At 40.7% G+C, this 17,424-nt stretch overlaps 1 protein-coding gene and 1 pseudogene across 2 annotated transcripts in view; both read left to right on the top strand.

Annotated features, from left to right (window-relative positions):
- The window catches only part of LOC127371375 (uncharacterized), an 11,748-nt gene extending 208 nt beyond the window's left edge, over positions 1-11,540 (top strand). Inside the window, exons 1-6 of one of the 2 annotated variants that reach the window (XM_051414156.1) lie at positions 1-353; positions 1,781-2,004; positions 2,813-2,915; positions 3,097-3,192; positions 3,871-4,385; positions 5,083-11,540. The exon at positions 1-353 is cut by the window's left edge and continues 208 nt beyond it. In XM_051414156.1, coding sequence (XP_051270116.1) covers positions 312-353; positions 1,781-2,004; positions 2,813-2,915; positions 3,097-3,192; positions 3,871-4,385; positions 5,083-6,526 — 2,424 coding nt within the window. In that variant the 5' untranslated portion in view covers positions 1-311 and the 3' untranslated portion in view covers positions 6,527-11,540. Of the gene's footprint in view, positions 354-1,780; positions 2,005-2,812; positions 2,916-3,096; positions 3,193-3,870; positions 4,386-5,082 lie in introns of those variants that run through there. The other variant, XM_051414157.1, reaches the window with a different exon arrangement.
- LOC127371936 (transcription factor HES-5-like) lies at positions 8,482-12,934 on the top strand (annotated as a pseudogene).
- Positions 12,935-17,424: the final 4,490 nt, after the last annotated feature.

Genomic DNA, 17,424 nt, shown 5'->3' with positions numbered 1-17,424 from the left:
GTGCAGGATGCTACAATCTGGAACTGTGAAGGAGGGGGAGGGGCGAGGATAGAGAAGCTGAAGAAATAGATGAAAAAAGAAAGAAAAGAGGGATATATAGAAGAGAAGAAGAAGGGAGGAGGACAGTGAGGAGAGGGCAGATGCTGAGGAGAGAGTGGTAGTGAAAAGCACACTGAGGAGAGATTTAGGGAGAGAGTGAGGAGGAGGAGGAGGAGGAGGAGGAGGAGGAGGAAGAGACGATCTGCTGGAGGAAGCAGCAGCATCGTTGATTTTCATAGGAACTGAGGCAGCTGTCCTCTGTTGCCGTGACGATGGGCTGCTGGCTCTCTGGACCGTGGATGGGTGACCAAACGGTGAGCGGCCAAAGACCTACCTCAGTGTTATATTTGATGCTATGTCTGTTTTATGATGTCTCGTTTGAAGAAGATGGAACTGAGCCCTGTGAGGCACGTTCAGGTGTGTGTGTGTGTGTGTGTGTGTGTGTGTGTGTGTGTGTGTGTGGGGGGGGTGTATGCAGATGCAAAATGGCATCATTTCATGATTTGTGCAGGGTGCTGCTGTTGTGTGTGTGGATGATAAAACTAATTTGTGTGTGTTTAAATCTCAACAGCATAGTTCACAGTTGAATTTTTCGGAAAATAGATAGAAATTGATGGTTTCACATTCTTCATCTCCATCTGCTGAAGGCTAACAGTCGCTCTGCTCCCGTCCTCTGTCTCCACACACAGGTGCCATTTTGTGCTTCTCAGCTCATACTGTGTGTGTGTGTGTGTGTGTGTGTGTGTGTGTGTGTGTACGTGTGTGTGTCTGGTTGAATGTAGCGGAGGGTGACTCATGTTTGTGATGTGCTGGAGTTAACAATACTGTTCATGCGTCTAATTCGATGGCTGCCGAGCTGCATGTGTGTGCGTGTGTGTGTATGTGTGTGTGTGTGAAGCAGTATGAGGTTTGTGTTGGCTCGTAGGTGTTAACCCTTCAGTGCTAACATGGACACCATATCCAAATTCATAGTCATATTTGATTTAAATTGCCAAAATTTGACTGTTTGTCTGTCATACTGGAATAAATCCACCATCTGTCTGCAGGCAGTGACCCAGTTGCATAATGTTGATTAATTCAGAGTTTTCAGCCTGTAGTGTGTTCACACAGTAAAAAGGACCATGAAGTGCGGTTAAAATGGTAGCATGCTGACTATAATTTGATTATAGTATCGTTTACGTTTTCCCACAATGCATGGCTGGATTAAAGCATTCCTCTAGTGTTTCAGTCTGTCACTTCCATAAAGTTGTTGATGTTGTGAACGAACAGTGCAGCAGAGGGTGAGATATATCGACTTTTAGTGCCTACTATGGGTCGAACTCTGGATCCTACATTTCCCATAATGCAGCTGGATAGCGTCTTGTCATTAGACTCTCCCTGCCTGATAAACAACCATCAGGGTTTTTTTTTCAGACTTGACAAAGCTCCTCCAGAGCCACAGATGATTATACTTTTACATTCTGAGGAAGACGAGTCGTTTTTCTAACCATGATGAGTAAACTGATCTACATGTAAAACAGGTGGTGTGCAGGTATTCAATATTGGAGGTCATCTAGGATTCAGTAAATATTGCCGTAAATGAGTCCTGCTCAGTAATTTATTTAACACTGCTAACAATGGACGACCAACTGTCGCCAGCACGATGCTAATAATGCTAAAAGCTGTAGGATGCATGTTAGGGAGGCAGATGGATATTATTGCAATTGTTCACCATGTTGCAATTGTTGCCTGCTTGTCTCAGGTGAGTGGGCGGAGTCTGGCACACCTGAGCCAGCGGGATGCTCTGCGAATCCTGGCGGCCAGTCAGCGACCAATCACAATGCAGATCAAGGGTCAGAGGGGGTGTGGCACCGAGGCAGACAGGGGAGCCTGGGAGCCCCTTCCCCTCAACCTGCAGCACCTCAACCTGCCCCTTCCACGTATGGGGGCGGGGCTTAATGCCTCCAGCCCCTCCTACCAGGACAGGTACACAGACATAGAAAGAAAATGAGGATCTGTATAGTTGACTAATAGCCGAATTACTGTGTAGAACAACTAAAATGTCAACACACTGTAATTCTTGCAAGTCATAACTAAAGGTGCAACTGTAAAATAAGAAGGACCCAGAAATTGTTTAAAAAGTCAGTACAGGTGTCTAAGTGTGTGTGGTTTTCTGGGTTCTTCTCAGGCATTACTAAACCCAAAATGTCTTTTACACACACAACTAGAAATACTACATGATCAATAGGACAAAAATGCTTCACTCAAACACTGCTCACACTGAGTTGGATGAGACAGCGCTTTCTGCTGCATTGAACCATGACAGCAGCTTTTTCAAAAATCACCATTTTCCATCATCACCATTGTGTGTTTATTAAGCCGCTCTAGAGAAAGCTCTGGATAAACTACATTTCAAGGAATTAATAAATACAGGTTTAGGTTGCCTGAAAAGTTAAAGACTTATATTCTGATGGATTCATAATAATTATTATAATATAATAATTATTATAATAATATATTATAATTATAATTATTATTATAATATAATAATTATTATAATATAATAATAAATAATTGAACTGTATTAATTAACAAAACAATTGACAAACTCAAGTGAATGTATGACATAATTAAAAATATTTAAGCTCAACTTTCATGTCTAAATGAAATAGATTATATCATAGCTGATGTCTGCAACAGTCTGTAGTTCTGCTGAGTAACAGGATAAAAAAAAAACATTTTGAAAATGAGTCTTGAAAATGTCTTAATTTAGTTTTCTTATCACCTGTTTTAGACATTATTACAGCCATCTGTCTCTGCCACAAGATCACTGTGAAGGAGGACGATACAGCTACCTGTCCAGCTCTCCACGGGACACTGTGGACATCGGCCACCAGGTGACACTAAGAAAAAGTTCTGTAGGAACAATAACATGAATACACAAACTGGGTGATTGTAATGCCAAAAATAGGAGTTTCTCCGAAATATGACTAAATAGACATGAATGAACGACCCATAAATACACAGAAGCTTTGTGTTGAGTCTCATTTTCTTTGTTTCACATCGTGAATCCTCCAGGATCCAGAACTGACTGGTCGTGGACCAAAAGGACAGAACTGCCTGATGGGATGTTGCAATGCAAACTTAGAGGAACCTAACGGCTGTCACAGTCAGGTATCCAAAACTTGCTATGTATGATTTTTTTTTTTAGAAGAATAAAAATAACAGTAGAAATGACAGAAGCTGAGTGTCATAGAGCTCCATTGTTGTAAAGCACTATTAAAAACACATCAACGAGCCTCACAGACACTGTATTATTGTTATTTTGACTCAGTCCCACATACACAATACCGCTGCCAGAAATACTGGAGCGCCAAATGTGGATTAATTTGCTCAATGCTCAGTGCCACAGACTGGGTAGGGAAGTCAAAAAGTATTGAGAGATGGATGAACACATTGTTCTTATCATGAAATTTGTTGAAAAGAACAATACAGAAAATTGGCTGCCTTATTTTTTTAACTAAATAAGCCACACTTCTCAAATGCGTTAGTTTAATGTTATCCAGTCATACAAGTACTTTGCCAACATAAATTACAACTAAAATAAACAAAATCAATATTTAAATCAGGAAATATCTGATCAAAGAATAAGTAACTAGAATCTGACCAAGAATTCACTACTAAGCTTCAGTATTCCATCAGTTTCCCACTGATACAGACACATTTAGTCATTACTCAGAAGGCACTAGTGTCCCATGCACAGATAAAACAACAAATACGTAGTTATTTATAGTTTTTTGGTGTGTTTATTTGTGTAAATGACCTTGGAACTGAGGATGCCTGTTGTTGCAGACGGATGACGAGGACTTTATGCTGGAGAAGCCGCTGGGCTTCCTGCCCCTCCACCATGAGCTGGACAGTGGGCTGGGCTGGACTGATGGCTCCCTCCACCAGGGAGACCTTTCGGGGCTGGAGACCGAAGAGGGAGGACTGGAGGACTGTCATTCACATGGGGCCCTCGCCCCGGGAGGTTGCGGGGGCTTTGGAGGTGGTGGCTCTCCTTCCTCTGAGTCCTTTATATCCTCGGAGCTCAGTGACTCTGGCTTCTACAGTGTGAGCACCGGGGAGTTCAGGCACTTCCAGAGGCTGCTGGAGAAACGAATGCGGCTGTACAACGCCAGGCTGCAACATCAAGGTGAACCCTGTGAGAGGCGGGAGCGGCGTGACAGTTGTCCGAAGAGCCACCGCGAGCTGCTGGAGGCCATTCCCGAGGCACTGACTGTGCAGCCTCAGTGTCAACGCCTGCAGCTTGCAATGGAGGAAGGTGCTGGGCCTGTCATGGACCTCCCACCCCGAGGACTTTTCAGGTACCAGCTGATAGAATAACTGCCCCTTTACACAAATTCTGTCAGGCTTTTGAAAAGACAGCTCATTCAAAGGTAACGAAACATTTTCAGGTGATTATACCATAATGAAACATAATGATGAATATTATATTACATTTCTTTTTTTTCCAGTATGTTCCCTTATACCAGCCTAAACCAGTTTATTCCTTGTTCAAACAAGTTTAAACCCATTTAAAATCAGTCAATTGAAACTGATTGAAACCAGTTTACCAGCCTTTTAAATACCAGTTTAAACCAGTTGGTATCGAGTGCAAGTTGTTGGTTAAACCAGTTTAAACCAATTTAAAATCTATTTAGACTCATTTAAAACAGCTAATTAATAAGCTAATTTAATTATACCGGATGAAAAAGCGGGTTGGGTGCAGTTTATCTAGCCTATGATTTAAACCCTTTTTGAACCAGTTTATAAATCGTTGAAAAACGGTTCAAAATCAGTTTAAACAAAATCATATCTATGTTTTTAATGTAGTTTTAAACCCATTAAAAAACAGTCACAGGTTTTCTAGAGTTAAAAGACCTGAGCAGTTCAGTTTTAAATATCTATCTGAAGTTAATCTATTTGTTAGACTGGCGTTGGTCTTTATGAAACCACCCCTTGACTTCTGAACGTCACATTTTGGCACTATTAGGTTGTTGACCTTACTGTTTTTATTTCCAGGGTTTCATCAGTCCAGTTTCATAAAGCTGATCGACCTTGTCTGAACCGCCACAGCTCCAGCAGCGGGGCCCTCTTCAACCCCTCCCACGCCGCAGTCTCACGAATGACTGCCCCAGTCCTCTCCACCTGCAGCACCCCCTCCAGCCACCGAAGACCACTAATAGCAATGCAGCCGCAGCACCACCAGGGCTCCAGTTCAGTAGGGATGCTGAGGAGAAGCCGAACACTTCACCATCGCCCTCCTCAGCCGGAGTACCGCCGCCGGGCCAGCCACCCAGCTTCCCCCTCGTACTGTGCAGCAACCCTGCACCACTGTGGAGGAGTTACGCCGTGTAACGTACTGCCGCAAGGCCTGCCACAGGAAGGTGAGCTCGTGGCAGGTGTGATGGCTTCCCACCCAGCAGGCCTGGCTGTCTCACCCCAACAACATCACATCACTCTGGGGCATATTAGGGCTGCCAGCAGCCATGAGAGATTCTACGACAACAACCCCAACAGCCAGATCGCTCACCACGACTGGTGGCACTCACAAGAAAGATGCTTGATGCCTGAGCCTATGGTAACAGAAAGGGACAGAGAGATCGAGAGGGAACTGGAACAAAAAAGGCAAATGCAAAAGGAGAAAGAGATGGAGAGGGAGGCACAGATTCAAGAGGAGATGGACAGAGAGAGGCAACAGGAGCTGGGCAGGAGTCGAGCCAGAGAGCAGCAGCACCTCCAGAGTTTGGTCCACCCTCCTCAGGCAGGAGATGTCAACGACACCTGGCCAAAACCAGCTAGCCGTCAGTCCCAGGCTGGCGGAGGAGGCAGAGGTCTCTACAGTACCTTGGAGGGCCACACAGGGGCTTGCACTGCTGCTGGATGGGATGCAAAGAAAGGACACATGAATGCGAGTTCAAACCTTAATCCCAGTTGTGGTCTGCAGCCAAAACTTGATCTGAGCTCCAAACCCAACCCAACCTCACGGATCTCTAGGAACCAACTCCTGAGAGACCGAGCTTCTCAGCTGGCGGATGAACGCAGCGGGATGAGCACAGATGAGGAAACCAATACTGACATGCTGATGGGTCGGTACTGGAGTCGCACAGAGAGGAGGGAACACTTCCTGCTGGCCCGTGAGCAGAGGCAGCAGCAGCTGCAGGCCAGAGGAATGACAATACGAGAGGCTATCAGCAGGGGAGGAGCCATCGCAGGAGCAGGAGGAGTAGGAGGAGCCTCTGTTGGAGATGTAGGTATACTTGACAGCAGAGGAGGTGGACCTTTTGCAGAAGGTCGGTGCAACACAGTTCTGGAGCTGAGTCAGAGGAAACTGAGTCGCCTAAGGAACAGGAAGCTGCTGGATGACTGGACGACAGTAGAGGAGCTGCTGACTCATGGGACCAGGCTGGACAACCAGGAGGACATGCTGTGTCCCAGCTCCCTGTTGACGGTCACCACCGTCTAACTGCATGGACACCACGTCTAACTGTAACTGTGCGTGAGTGAGTGTGTGTGATGTCAAGCTTACAATACAACATTTGAGTAAATCCTTTGATTGGTCTTTTGCAGAGTCAGATGTGAAGATGGATATCAGCTTCATTTCTGTTTGTCCAGTACAGAGATAAGTCCAGGGCTTTTTTAGCCTAGCTTAGCACAAAGACTGGAAACAGAGGGAAACTGCTAGCCTAGCTCAATCTAAAGAGAGAGAGAGACAATTTGTTAATTTTAGATTAGATATATTGAATAATGGCGTAATTCATACTTTCATACCGCACCTGGCATCTGCATAGCCACAAATTTGGTTATCAAGCTAACTCAAGCCCACATTGTACTTTATACTGTGTAGCAGTGTGGATGTTTATATGTCACCCCAATATTTATATGCAGACTGTGCACACCTATGGCACAATGCACACTGTTTGCTATGCACTTGCTGTCTGTGTGTTTTACAGACTTCTGTTATCCACTTATGAAGAACAAGGTCCTCTTCATCTCTGTACTTGAAGGACAAAGCCAAAACTGATATCCATCTTCTCATATGACTCTGGAGAGAGACAGAGGTTATAAGGACCTATGGAAATGTTGGACTGTACCTTTAATGAATGTGCGCGAGAGAGGGAATCTCACTGTTATTGCTGTACATCACCTCAACTGATAGCTTTATGTGTGGGTGTGTCACCACTGTACAGCACTCCGGACAAAATGTGTGTGTCAGTGCATGACGCTTGTAATGACAAACAACCGAACAAGGTCAGATGAGCGTGTGTGTTTGCGTCATGTGTTTCATGCTACATCTTATGCTACATTTATTTCACACAATCTTTGACAAAATTACAAAAATTTGGGTTTGGACTCAAAAGATTTCGGGGAGCAATACTGTTCTGCGTGATGTACCTGGCTGTGCACTAACGATAGATCACACACAACTACTTTTACATCAGGAACAGAACACATCAACTGTAGCAATGCAGACAATGACAACTGAGATTTGATACCAAATCCTGAATGGTTTTTATAGAAACTCTGTTTACAATTAAAATATCAATCGGTGGGAGCTTTTGTAACTAAAAATGATATAAAACACGGCCTGATTTACTTGCTTGTGCAACACTGGTCAAACCGTGTTGATCAGGGATGGGGAACAATGTGCCATGGAGGTTTGCAGAAGATTTTGACCACAGCTTTAATCCGTAAAATCAGATGCTGCTTTGTTTTTTAACATGTTCACGCCAACCTCCAAACTGTGAGTTCTGAGTTAGAGGCATTTGCAAGAATGAAATGTCACTAAAACAGTGGCAAAATGGTTGGAAAGTCTCTACCACTAGCAGTTATATCTAAATAAAATGCACTATTACTGACACCCAAAATTACTAATACAATTGATGCAAATAATAAAAAAGGAGCAATACGCTCCTACAAACTTCTAACATCTCTCTCTCTCTCTATATATATATATAGGTAATACAATACCTAATTTAGACATAATATCCATTTATCTGGTGTGGGTACAGGGCTACCAACAGACTTGTTTGAAACAGTGTGTAACCTGCCGATGTAAGTGCAGTTTTAATGTACTGCCTTGCTCTCCAGGTGACCATGGCCACCACAGAAACCACACCAATTAAAACAATACATTTAATTTTAATCTATAACTGCTTTTATGAGCAGGAGTACCATGAATTATACACCTTTCCACCAGCAAAAATATCATATAGGAAATATTGGTTAGCTGAACAAATCTCTCTTACCCTATGTGCTGAGAATAGAGAAGATGGATAGCAGAAACTAGCTGAAAGCACCCTGCTTCCACCCAGTCAAAATGCAGAACACCAACATTGTTCCAAAGTCATACGTTTTTTCCCCCATTCTTGCTGTTCTGCTAACATGCCATCAAAGCAGCAAAAAAGTTTTGGCCCCTTCATGGCTCATGGCTCCCTGTTCCTGGTGTTGTCTTTACTGTTGGCAGGATGTTTACAGATCTACCTACCAAGGTAACAGCTTATGCATGTTTACTGAAATCTACAGTGATGCGTTGACTGTGTGGAGACCATTTTACAGAAGAGAAGATACACCTCAAGTCAACTTTTCGTTAGGTTGTCCAGACTGCTGGAGCGTCTTTACAGTCAGGACAGACAGAGCTCAAGTCAGTGTTGTTGACATTCCATTTATAGCACGTACAGTGTGAGTAAATCTGAAATCTACTGATTCCAGGTCTGCAGTTCGGGAAAATGTGCAATAATACCTCAAGCTAGTTTTAATACGATAATGACAGTGTTGTGTGCGCTACCTGTCAGATTTCCATCGAATGCAGTAACTCGTTTTAAATCAAACAGATGCACAAAAGTGACGAGTCACCACAAGTGCACAGTAATCCTAGAATCTAAAATGGCAACAGCAAAGGTTATTGTAGATATTTACATTATTTCTTTACATTGTTTTCCATGAGAGGGACCTAAGAAAACAACTTTTTGCACATCATTTTTTATACGAAACGTTTTCCCTACCTTTCTGTACCAGGGACCGAGGCCAGTGAAACGACTGTAGATAGAATGACAGTGTGTGTTGATGTTTTCTTTATAAACTATCATAGTGATTTATGGAGGAAAAAAAACAGTTTATTGTCATTGTGTTGGACATATTTCAATATTTTTCTTGTGATGGTTACAAAACCAATGTGAACAGTTTTTATGATCTTTAAAATCTTTAAAATCAACTTAATTTACTTAAAAGCTGGTGAAACTTTGATTTACCATTTCAACACAAAATGTGAATATTATTGTCTCTTTAAATGGCTAAATTGAATTTTACTGTTGTTTTGTGTCATTATGACATGTACATATTGATTTTGTCAGAAGGTGCAGATGAGGTTCGAGTTAGAAACAGGACATGCAGGTGCCATCAGACGCCTCCAGTGGTTTATCATGTGATTCTGTAGGTTTATAGCTGTGTTATGGAGGCTGTATATACAGCACAGAGGTTAACTTTGTAGTATTAGTATGTTTAACACTCACAATATTGTCAGAATTCATGGAAAGTGGTTCAGTTTGTTCTGAATGTTAAATGTGGCATCCATGAATTATGAGTAGGATCACTGAAGCTCTAATTCTTAAAGGAATACGACAACATGTTGTATAAATCTTCTTGTTCTCTGTCTTCTCCAGAGCTAGATGTTTCATATATCAGTTTCATCTTTGTGTGTCCATTACAGAGGTGGGTCCAGGATGTGTTTAGCCTGGCTTTGCACAAATACAGGAAGCAAAAGAACAAAAAAACAACCTTCCAACAACTCCAAAGCTGAAATCCATCCAACTGTTGTTGAGGTATTTCATTCTGGACCAGTTTGTGGTGGACTAAAAGATGTTGCTTTAGTGTGGCTAAAAAAACCCACTTTCTTACAACTCCAGAGCTGTCTGATTTATGTATACTGTTACATTTATGTATCCTGTCCGTCAACAAGCTACTCATCAATCTAACAATTTGTGAACAACCTCAAGAAAGTAAAAAAAGAAGCTGACTAATACACTTCCTATTTTCCTTCCTGGAGGAGGTAGAGCAGGAAAAGCAAAGGTGTAAATAATCAAATTAATAATGGCCAAATTCATTTTGGCTGCTTTGTTTTCAGGACCATGGCAAGCTGGCTAACACTGATACTGTCATGGCTTACTGGTAGACTTGATTAGAACAGAGCCAAATGTCATTAGTGTGTCATAACATGTCATAACATCTGTGCTTTTCCTACTATGACAAGTCAGAATGTCCTCCTTAAAAAAAGGCAGGCCCCATAGAAAGCCAAAGGGAGACTGAAACTCAGAGGTTCTATTCCACAAGACAAATAATAATGCAAATTAATAAAATCCAGTCTTGGAACATAGCTGCCTGTCTACAGCCACATGGTACAGCACAACCACACTAAGCTATGATCGGTCAATCGTGAATTGGTTTAGCGATCATTCAGGTGCTCTGGAGGATGGTTCATAGTCAGTTGTGATGGGGTAGCCAAGACTTTATCCAAATGTTCTATACATATTTCTTAGTTTGCGAGAAAGCTGCTTTTTGGTAACATAGGTAGCTTTATGGGTAGGTTATAGAAATTTAGAAAAAAATACATGCCTAGTGGTGTGAATGGGCCCAACCGTGTTATACCCTGAATATCACTGAGAGCTCATTTCGTTCTTCAGTCTGACATGGTGTTCATGTTTTCTATTTTGGAGTAGGGGTGACTGTTATATAGTGACTATACTCGCTGACATATTGGAATCCCTGAAGAAATTGAAAATGTGAGCAGTGATTCTGAAGTCTGAAAGCAGGCTAAGCTGGGTGTAGTGACTACATCTCAAAAGTTCTTTACTTATAGGGCCGCTGTCGGGTCGTTTTGTTCAAATCAGACACCTTTGGAGTTGCTGGAAGGGGGAATTTCTCTATTTATTGAACTAGGATAGCAGTTTCCCCCTGCTGCGCTAAGCTAAGCAAGTCCTGGGCCTATCTCTGTACTGGACACACTTTGATAAAACTGATACCCATCTTCTCATCTGAATGTGGACACAACAGAGAAAAAGAGCATTTACAGAAAAGTCGAACTGTTTGGAATCAGGCGCAGAAGATGTGGAATCAAACCTCCACCCTGTTTGTTTCCACATTTTCCCTCTCTCTCGACTGTGACTCAAACAGTATGAATAATGGATGACGAAGAAAGAATTTTTCCTTCCCACCCGCCCCCCTTCACTCTCTTTGCTTACGTTACACAAGGACACAGAGCTGAAAATAGCGCTGCTGTCCTCATGTGATGTGAAATTAAAAGCACACTGGAGCGGAGACACTTGCTGCTGGGGAACTCAACACTTGTTTTACTCCATCTGACAATCCCTCCATCCAGCCTGCAACACCATCTGTCTGTGCAAGAGTACTTTTCACAACAGCAAGCTTTTTGGAATATGATGATGTACATGTGATTGTAATAAAGAGATTTTAATTAGCTATGACATAGTAGTTTTGTGTTTTCATTGATATGTTAACACGTTGCTGACATTTGGGATGTCCTGTTCAGATACTTTGGGTTGTTTCAGTCACGATAACAGGTTTTAATAGGTGAATAATGTAATACCTCATTAATTGATGCCAATTTTTTTAAGGTTCAATGAAGTGAAGTCAACAGATTTCATCACAGTCCCTTCATCAGTTATTGGCCTGGACCTACATAAAACATACATTAACACACACATTAATTCCCGTCGGGTCATTAATTTATTAACCATAAAATGAATAAGTCATGGACTTTTTTTATTTAGTGCTGCCAAGGTTAGTAAATCGATAAATCCATAAGAAAATAACTGTATTTTATAAGGTTTTAAGGGCTGCAGATGGCATTAGAAAAATTATATAATTGCACCAGATATGTATTATGCAGCTTCTCTGAAGAAGAAAGAGGTTATTTATAATCAATGAATTTATAATTAACTTTGTCACACGATAACAACAGAGCCGTCGCTACTACACAAACAAAATCCATCTGCTGATAAAGACCATGAGATGCAGCTAAAAATTCTGGATTCTGCAAGTATCCTTTGCTGCATTTGTGTTACTTTTAATATTTTCATAGTAGTACATACATTTTAGTTTAAATTTAAATGTTTTAATTTAATTGGACTACGCTTCTCATAACATACCTTTTTCAAAGCAACAATTTTGAATAGTTACACAAGTGTTACAAATGATGTTATTCTATTCAGAGTCAGGGTGCTGTTACTGTATATGTTGGCTCACTGGAAAGGCCCTGCTGCACTAAATGTAGACCTCTTCAGGCCAGAGATCCAACCATGGCACCTACAGCACTACAGCAATGACCAGTTCTCAGGAGAATCTGACTCTGACCCACATGGTAAATGGAAGATTCAAGGAGATTCAATCATCGTTCATGACATGTTGTCTATGTCTGCTCACACTTTATTCCAGAATACGTTTATTAATGATTTTCTTCTTCTTTCTGCAGCTCAGAAAGACACAGAGAGCGAATCAACAGCAGCATTGAGCAGCTCAAGTCTCTCCTGGGTCCAGAGTTCCGGAGAAAGCAGACATCCTGGAGATGACAGTTTGTGTCCTGAGATGACTGCAGCAGCAGCATCAAGCTGTGGACTCAGCAGCTGTTGATCAGGGCTACTCCAGGTGTGTGTCCAAGAGGTGACACACTTCCTGTCCAAGGAACAGGTGAAGACACAGTCCCAGAGAAGACTGATGAACCATTTCAACAAGCTGCAGTCTTCCTCTGATAAGAACCTGAGAGAGGCTGACTTCTCTCTGCTGAGCTCCACAGTCCAGACCAGCATCACCAAAGACAAGAGTCCAGTCAACAGTGCCCTCTGGAGGCCGTGGTAGACACCTACATTCTGGAGTTACTACAAGACAAACTCAGATGACCACATTGGTCAAAGATTACTGGACTGAATTCTTTGAAATAGTTTGAACTAATTCTTCCGTATATATAGAAGGTTGTTTAGATACTTCTGTGACATGTTATGACATCTCTTATGTCTTTCACAGGGTGTCATTAATGCATGTTTCATTAACCAAAAGTAGGGGAGAGTCGGGTAACTTGTTGCTAGGAAATGGTTGAAAGCATTGATCATGTGACCAAATATTTAGGAGGAAGGCATCATTTCATGGAGTCTGTGAATGTAAGAACCACAAAGTAAAGTGGTTAGATATTTATTTCCAAAAAATCATTTTTCACTCTTGAGAGTGAATTTAGTCTATCATAAGTTTCATGAGAATTGTGTTTAGACCAAAATAGATAATTTTAAATTGGTTTTATACATCAATTGTGGTATCTATGAGCTACAACATGAGGTCATAAACCTAGCATAAAAGTGCACCATTTTAGCTGTGGGGACTAATAAAGTGAAAATGGTAGCTCTGGGGTAGGTTGAGCCAGTAGGTAGTAGTAGGGATACGGCTCAACTTACCCCACTCCTATGCTCAACTTACCCCATACACGGGGTGAGTTGAGCCACGAGACCACTTTTTTTGGAGATGCTATATAATCACAACAGTTATACTGTTACACTCTGTTTGTTTGAAGGGATGCACAACATCCAGAAATATATGCAGATATATTAGTTAGCGACAAAACTATGATTGCCTTGATGTAGTGATCCTAAATAAGAAAAATGGCTCATCTTACCCCACTCTCCCCTAACGTAAATGAGCATTTACTACTATGCACAACTGTATACCACTTTCTGGTGGTATGAGATGAAATAATACCAATTAATTATCATTTTGATTCTCTAATTGTCCACTGTGGGGTCATTTTGTCAAAATAGACTTGATCTCATAACTGCTATCTCTGATTACTCTACATTTATGTCAGAGGATCAATGTGTTCTTTTTCTTTTATGAAAATGCATTGATTTAACTGGGTATTAACCTACTCATATCACTTTATGATTATCTTAATCTGATATATTGTGAGATCAGTTTTTCATTAGCTGTATCATTATTTTATATAATTTTTTAAGTCTCACTTGTAAATGAGATGTCGATCTCAGTGTGACTTCCTGATTGAATAAAATATATATATAATTTGTTGCATTTTTCATGTAGTGTGTGAGGTGATAAATAATGAGACACACTTATTGATTGTAAAAGCAGTGAATGGCTTCAAAGAACCAGAGAAAACTCATCCACAGAGTCCCAATGGGACAACAAATTGTGACCTCTGTTCTAAAGAGACAAAGTTTAAGAGGGAATAATGTGGCATTCAATTAATAATAACCTGCTTATTTGTTTCAAATCATGCATAAAGTTTATGTATTGTTAAAACAAGTAATTGTCAAAGTTCTTGAAATACTGCAAGTTGGTCAAGTGGAACAGAATATGTTTTATGATTTAACATAACAGAGCACAAAATGTCTGTAAGTTACACATTAGATGAAACCATAACTCACACAAAGAGCTGAAGACTGTTTGAATCTCAGAGCAGAGCAATGTGAGGATTAAAACCTATTTTACTCTTATTTCCGTGGATATTTTTTATTATAAGCTTTCTATTTTCCAAGAATGTGCATTAATATCCTACTGGCCAGCAAAATGTTATGGTGTTGGTAAAACAATGCATTAAACCAATAAAATAAAAATAATTTCTTCTACTTGTGCCAAAGACAATCCTGTTTTAACATGCACTTACAAAGTGTGGGAAAGCTTTGGAGGACTGAGTCACATTCCAGCATCCTTAACCCCACCAGCCACCGACCATTGTCCACAGGAATCTGACACGCTTCAAGAAACATCTGTCTCAACCTCCCACGTTCGTATATAGAATTGATCCACTTCATACTACAAAGATTCTATTTTGACAAGGGATTTAAATTTGCTACAGGTACAAGTTGAAAAAGTAGCAAATTTAGTATGATTAACACTTTTTTTTGTATTTTGAAATTTTATCAAACCATGGAGGAGACCAATAGTGTTATTTCCCTCCAGATGGTTGCTGACATCAGGCTCTGTCCCTGTTAATACACAAGACCAGCCTCCATCACAAAAGCTCCTTTCAAAGCTCTTTTGTTGTGCACTGACCACATCATGCAAAGACTCAGTGTGGGAAACTGAGAGCAACTTTCTACTCACACCGACTACCAGCCAAAAGAGAGAGGACACACCTGCTGGACACCAGGATGACTTTATCTCAGTTATCATTTCAGTTAATGTTGTTTGCAAGTGCCTGATTTGATTTAAAAATAACATAAAATATTTGGTGAAGTGTACAGTACCACATTGTATATAGTAGACCGATATATTTGATAGAAGAAGTGTTAATTTACACCTATAAAATCAAACTAAAGGGTAAATATCATAAACGTGTGCTCAGTCAAAGTCATTGATCCCAGCATCAGGCAGCAGATCTGCTCTCTACAGGGTCACCACTTTCCCAGATTCACAAAGAGCTTTGTGAGTCGCTCTCCATCACGCCCCCAGTCCTCCACCTGTTCCCCTGAGATATAACCATTGTACCCATCTAAGATGACCACTAAGCATGTGGCAGCTCAACGTATGTATTTCTCTTGTTGGACTCTCTGATTGGCTACAGAATGTGAGAAACTCGAACCAGACCAAGACCCACACATTCATATGGAGATGTGGGACTATAAATAGGAGGGATGAAGCCAGCAGAGATCAGATTCTCTCTACAGAGACCTCTACAGCACAGAGATCCAGCCATGGCACCTACAATCACTGCCGCAATGACCAATTCTCAGGAGCATCTGACTCTGACCCACAAGGTAAATTGAAGATTCAAGAAGATTTAAATAGTGTTAATGAGATGTTATCTTGTTTTATATTATTGCTATGTTCCAGAATAAGATTATTAATGACTTTCTTCTTCTTTCTGCAGCTCAGAAAACCTCTGGTGGAAAGCATGCTGTGGACTCAGCAGCTGTTGATCAGGGCTACTCCAGGTGTGTCCAAGAGGTGACACACTTCCTGTCCAAGGAACAGGTGAAGACACAGTCCCAGAGAAGACTGCTGAACCACTTCAACCAGCTGCAGTCTTCCTCTGATAAGAACCTGAGAGAGGCTGACTTCTCTCTTCTGAGCTCCACAGTCCAGACCAGCATCACCAAAGATAAGAGTCCAGTCCACAGCGCCCTCTGGAGGCCGTGGTAGACACCTACATTCTGGAGTTACTACCAGACAAACTCAGATGACCACATTGGTCAAAGATTACTGGACTGAATTCTTTGAAATTGTATGAACTTGTTCTTCTGTGTGTACAGAAGGTTGTATTTTGTGTTTTTCTTGGTGCAAGATGATATTTCCTAAGGAAATGACAGCAACAATATCTTTCATGTTAAGAAAGAGAACATCTTGTCATGCATGTTGAATGAACATATCTGATTGCATCAGCAATTATTATTATACCTCACTGTACTTCATGTATTGGTAGTATATTCTATGGTAACATCTGTTATCTTTTGATTGTTATTGATCATACTGATCAGAAAACTTGAACTGTCCTTTTTATGGACATATTGTCATAATAGACATTAAGTCACTTTAATGTGTGATCACTTAAAACTGATCTGTTATAAGATCCAAATGTTTATTCTTTTTTTCTAAAAGGTTTAATTAATGTCACAATTTTCCTGTGACACTTTTATAATTCATGTCATGTATTAGCAAAATATAATGCAATGGTGTTATTTGTTACCTCTCGATTAGTAATGATCATTTAGATCAATAATCTGAATTGTCCTTTTTATGGACATTTTGTTTTAATGGACTTTCTCTCACTTTATGTGATTATTGAACAATGATCTGTTTAGATCGGTTCTTTATTAAGAACAATGTGATCTGTTTTAAGGCCAGTTTTTACTATTTTGTTTGCAAAGTGCAAATGTTTTGATCCATTTGTGAAGAAACTCTCAAAGGACAGTGAGTACTGTGTCCTCAAATATTGTAAATCGTTTGTCTTTTATAAAGACAGCTGTTCCTTTACTCTCTCTGAGTACAGTGTGTCTTGTAGAAATCTACAAGTTGTTGTTGTGATGTATCATCACCTCTAGTTGGAGCTTTCTTACTTCATGTGGCTCATTGTGCCTTGTTGAATAAACAAACACTGCCAGCTGAAAATGTCCTGCTCTTGTGTCATTGTGTATCCTGGTTACCTTCTTTATAATGATGAAACAGAGAATTCCTATTTGTTTTAATTGACATTTAATTATTAGATGCCTCCATTATTGTTCTAACTTTTGATTGACAAATCAAGATAAAAGTCAGCAGACAACGTAATTGTTTATCCATAACATTCCTGTTTAGGGTGGACATGAGCGTAGTAATGTGGTACAAGTAAGATTTTTGATTATAATGTTA

The sequence above is a fragment of the Dicentrarchus labrax genome, unplaced genomic scaffold (assembly GCF_905237075.1).
Source record: "Dicentrarchus labrax unplaced genomic scaffold, dlabrax2021, whole genome shotgun sequence".
NCBI classification, from domain to species: domain Eukaryota; kingdom Metazoa; phylum Chordata; class Actinopteri; family Moronidae; genus Dicentrarchus; species Dicentrarchus labrax.
This window is presented reverse-complemented; position numbering and strand designations above follow the sequence as displayed.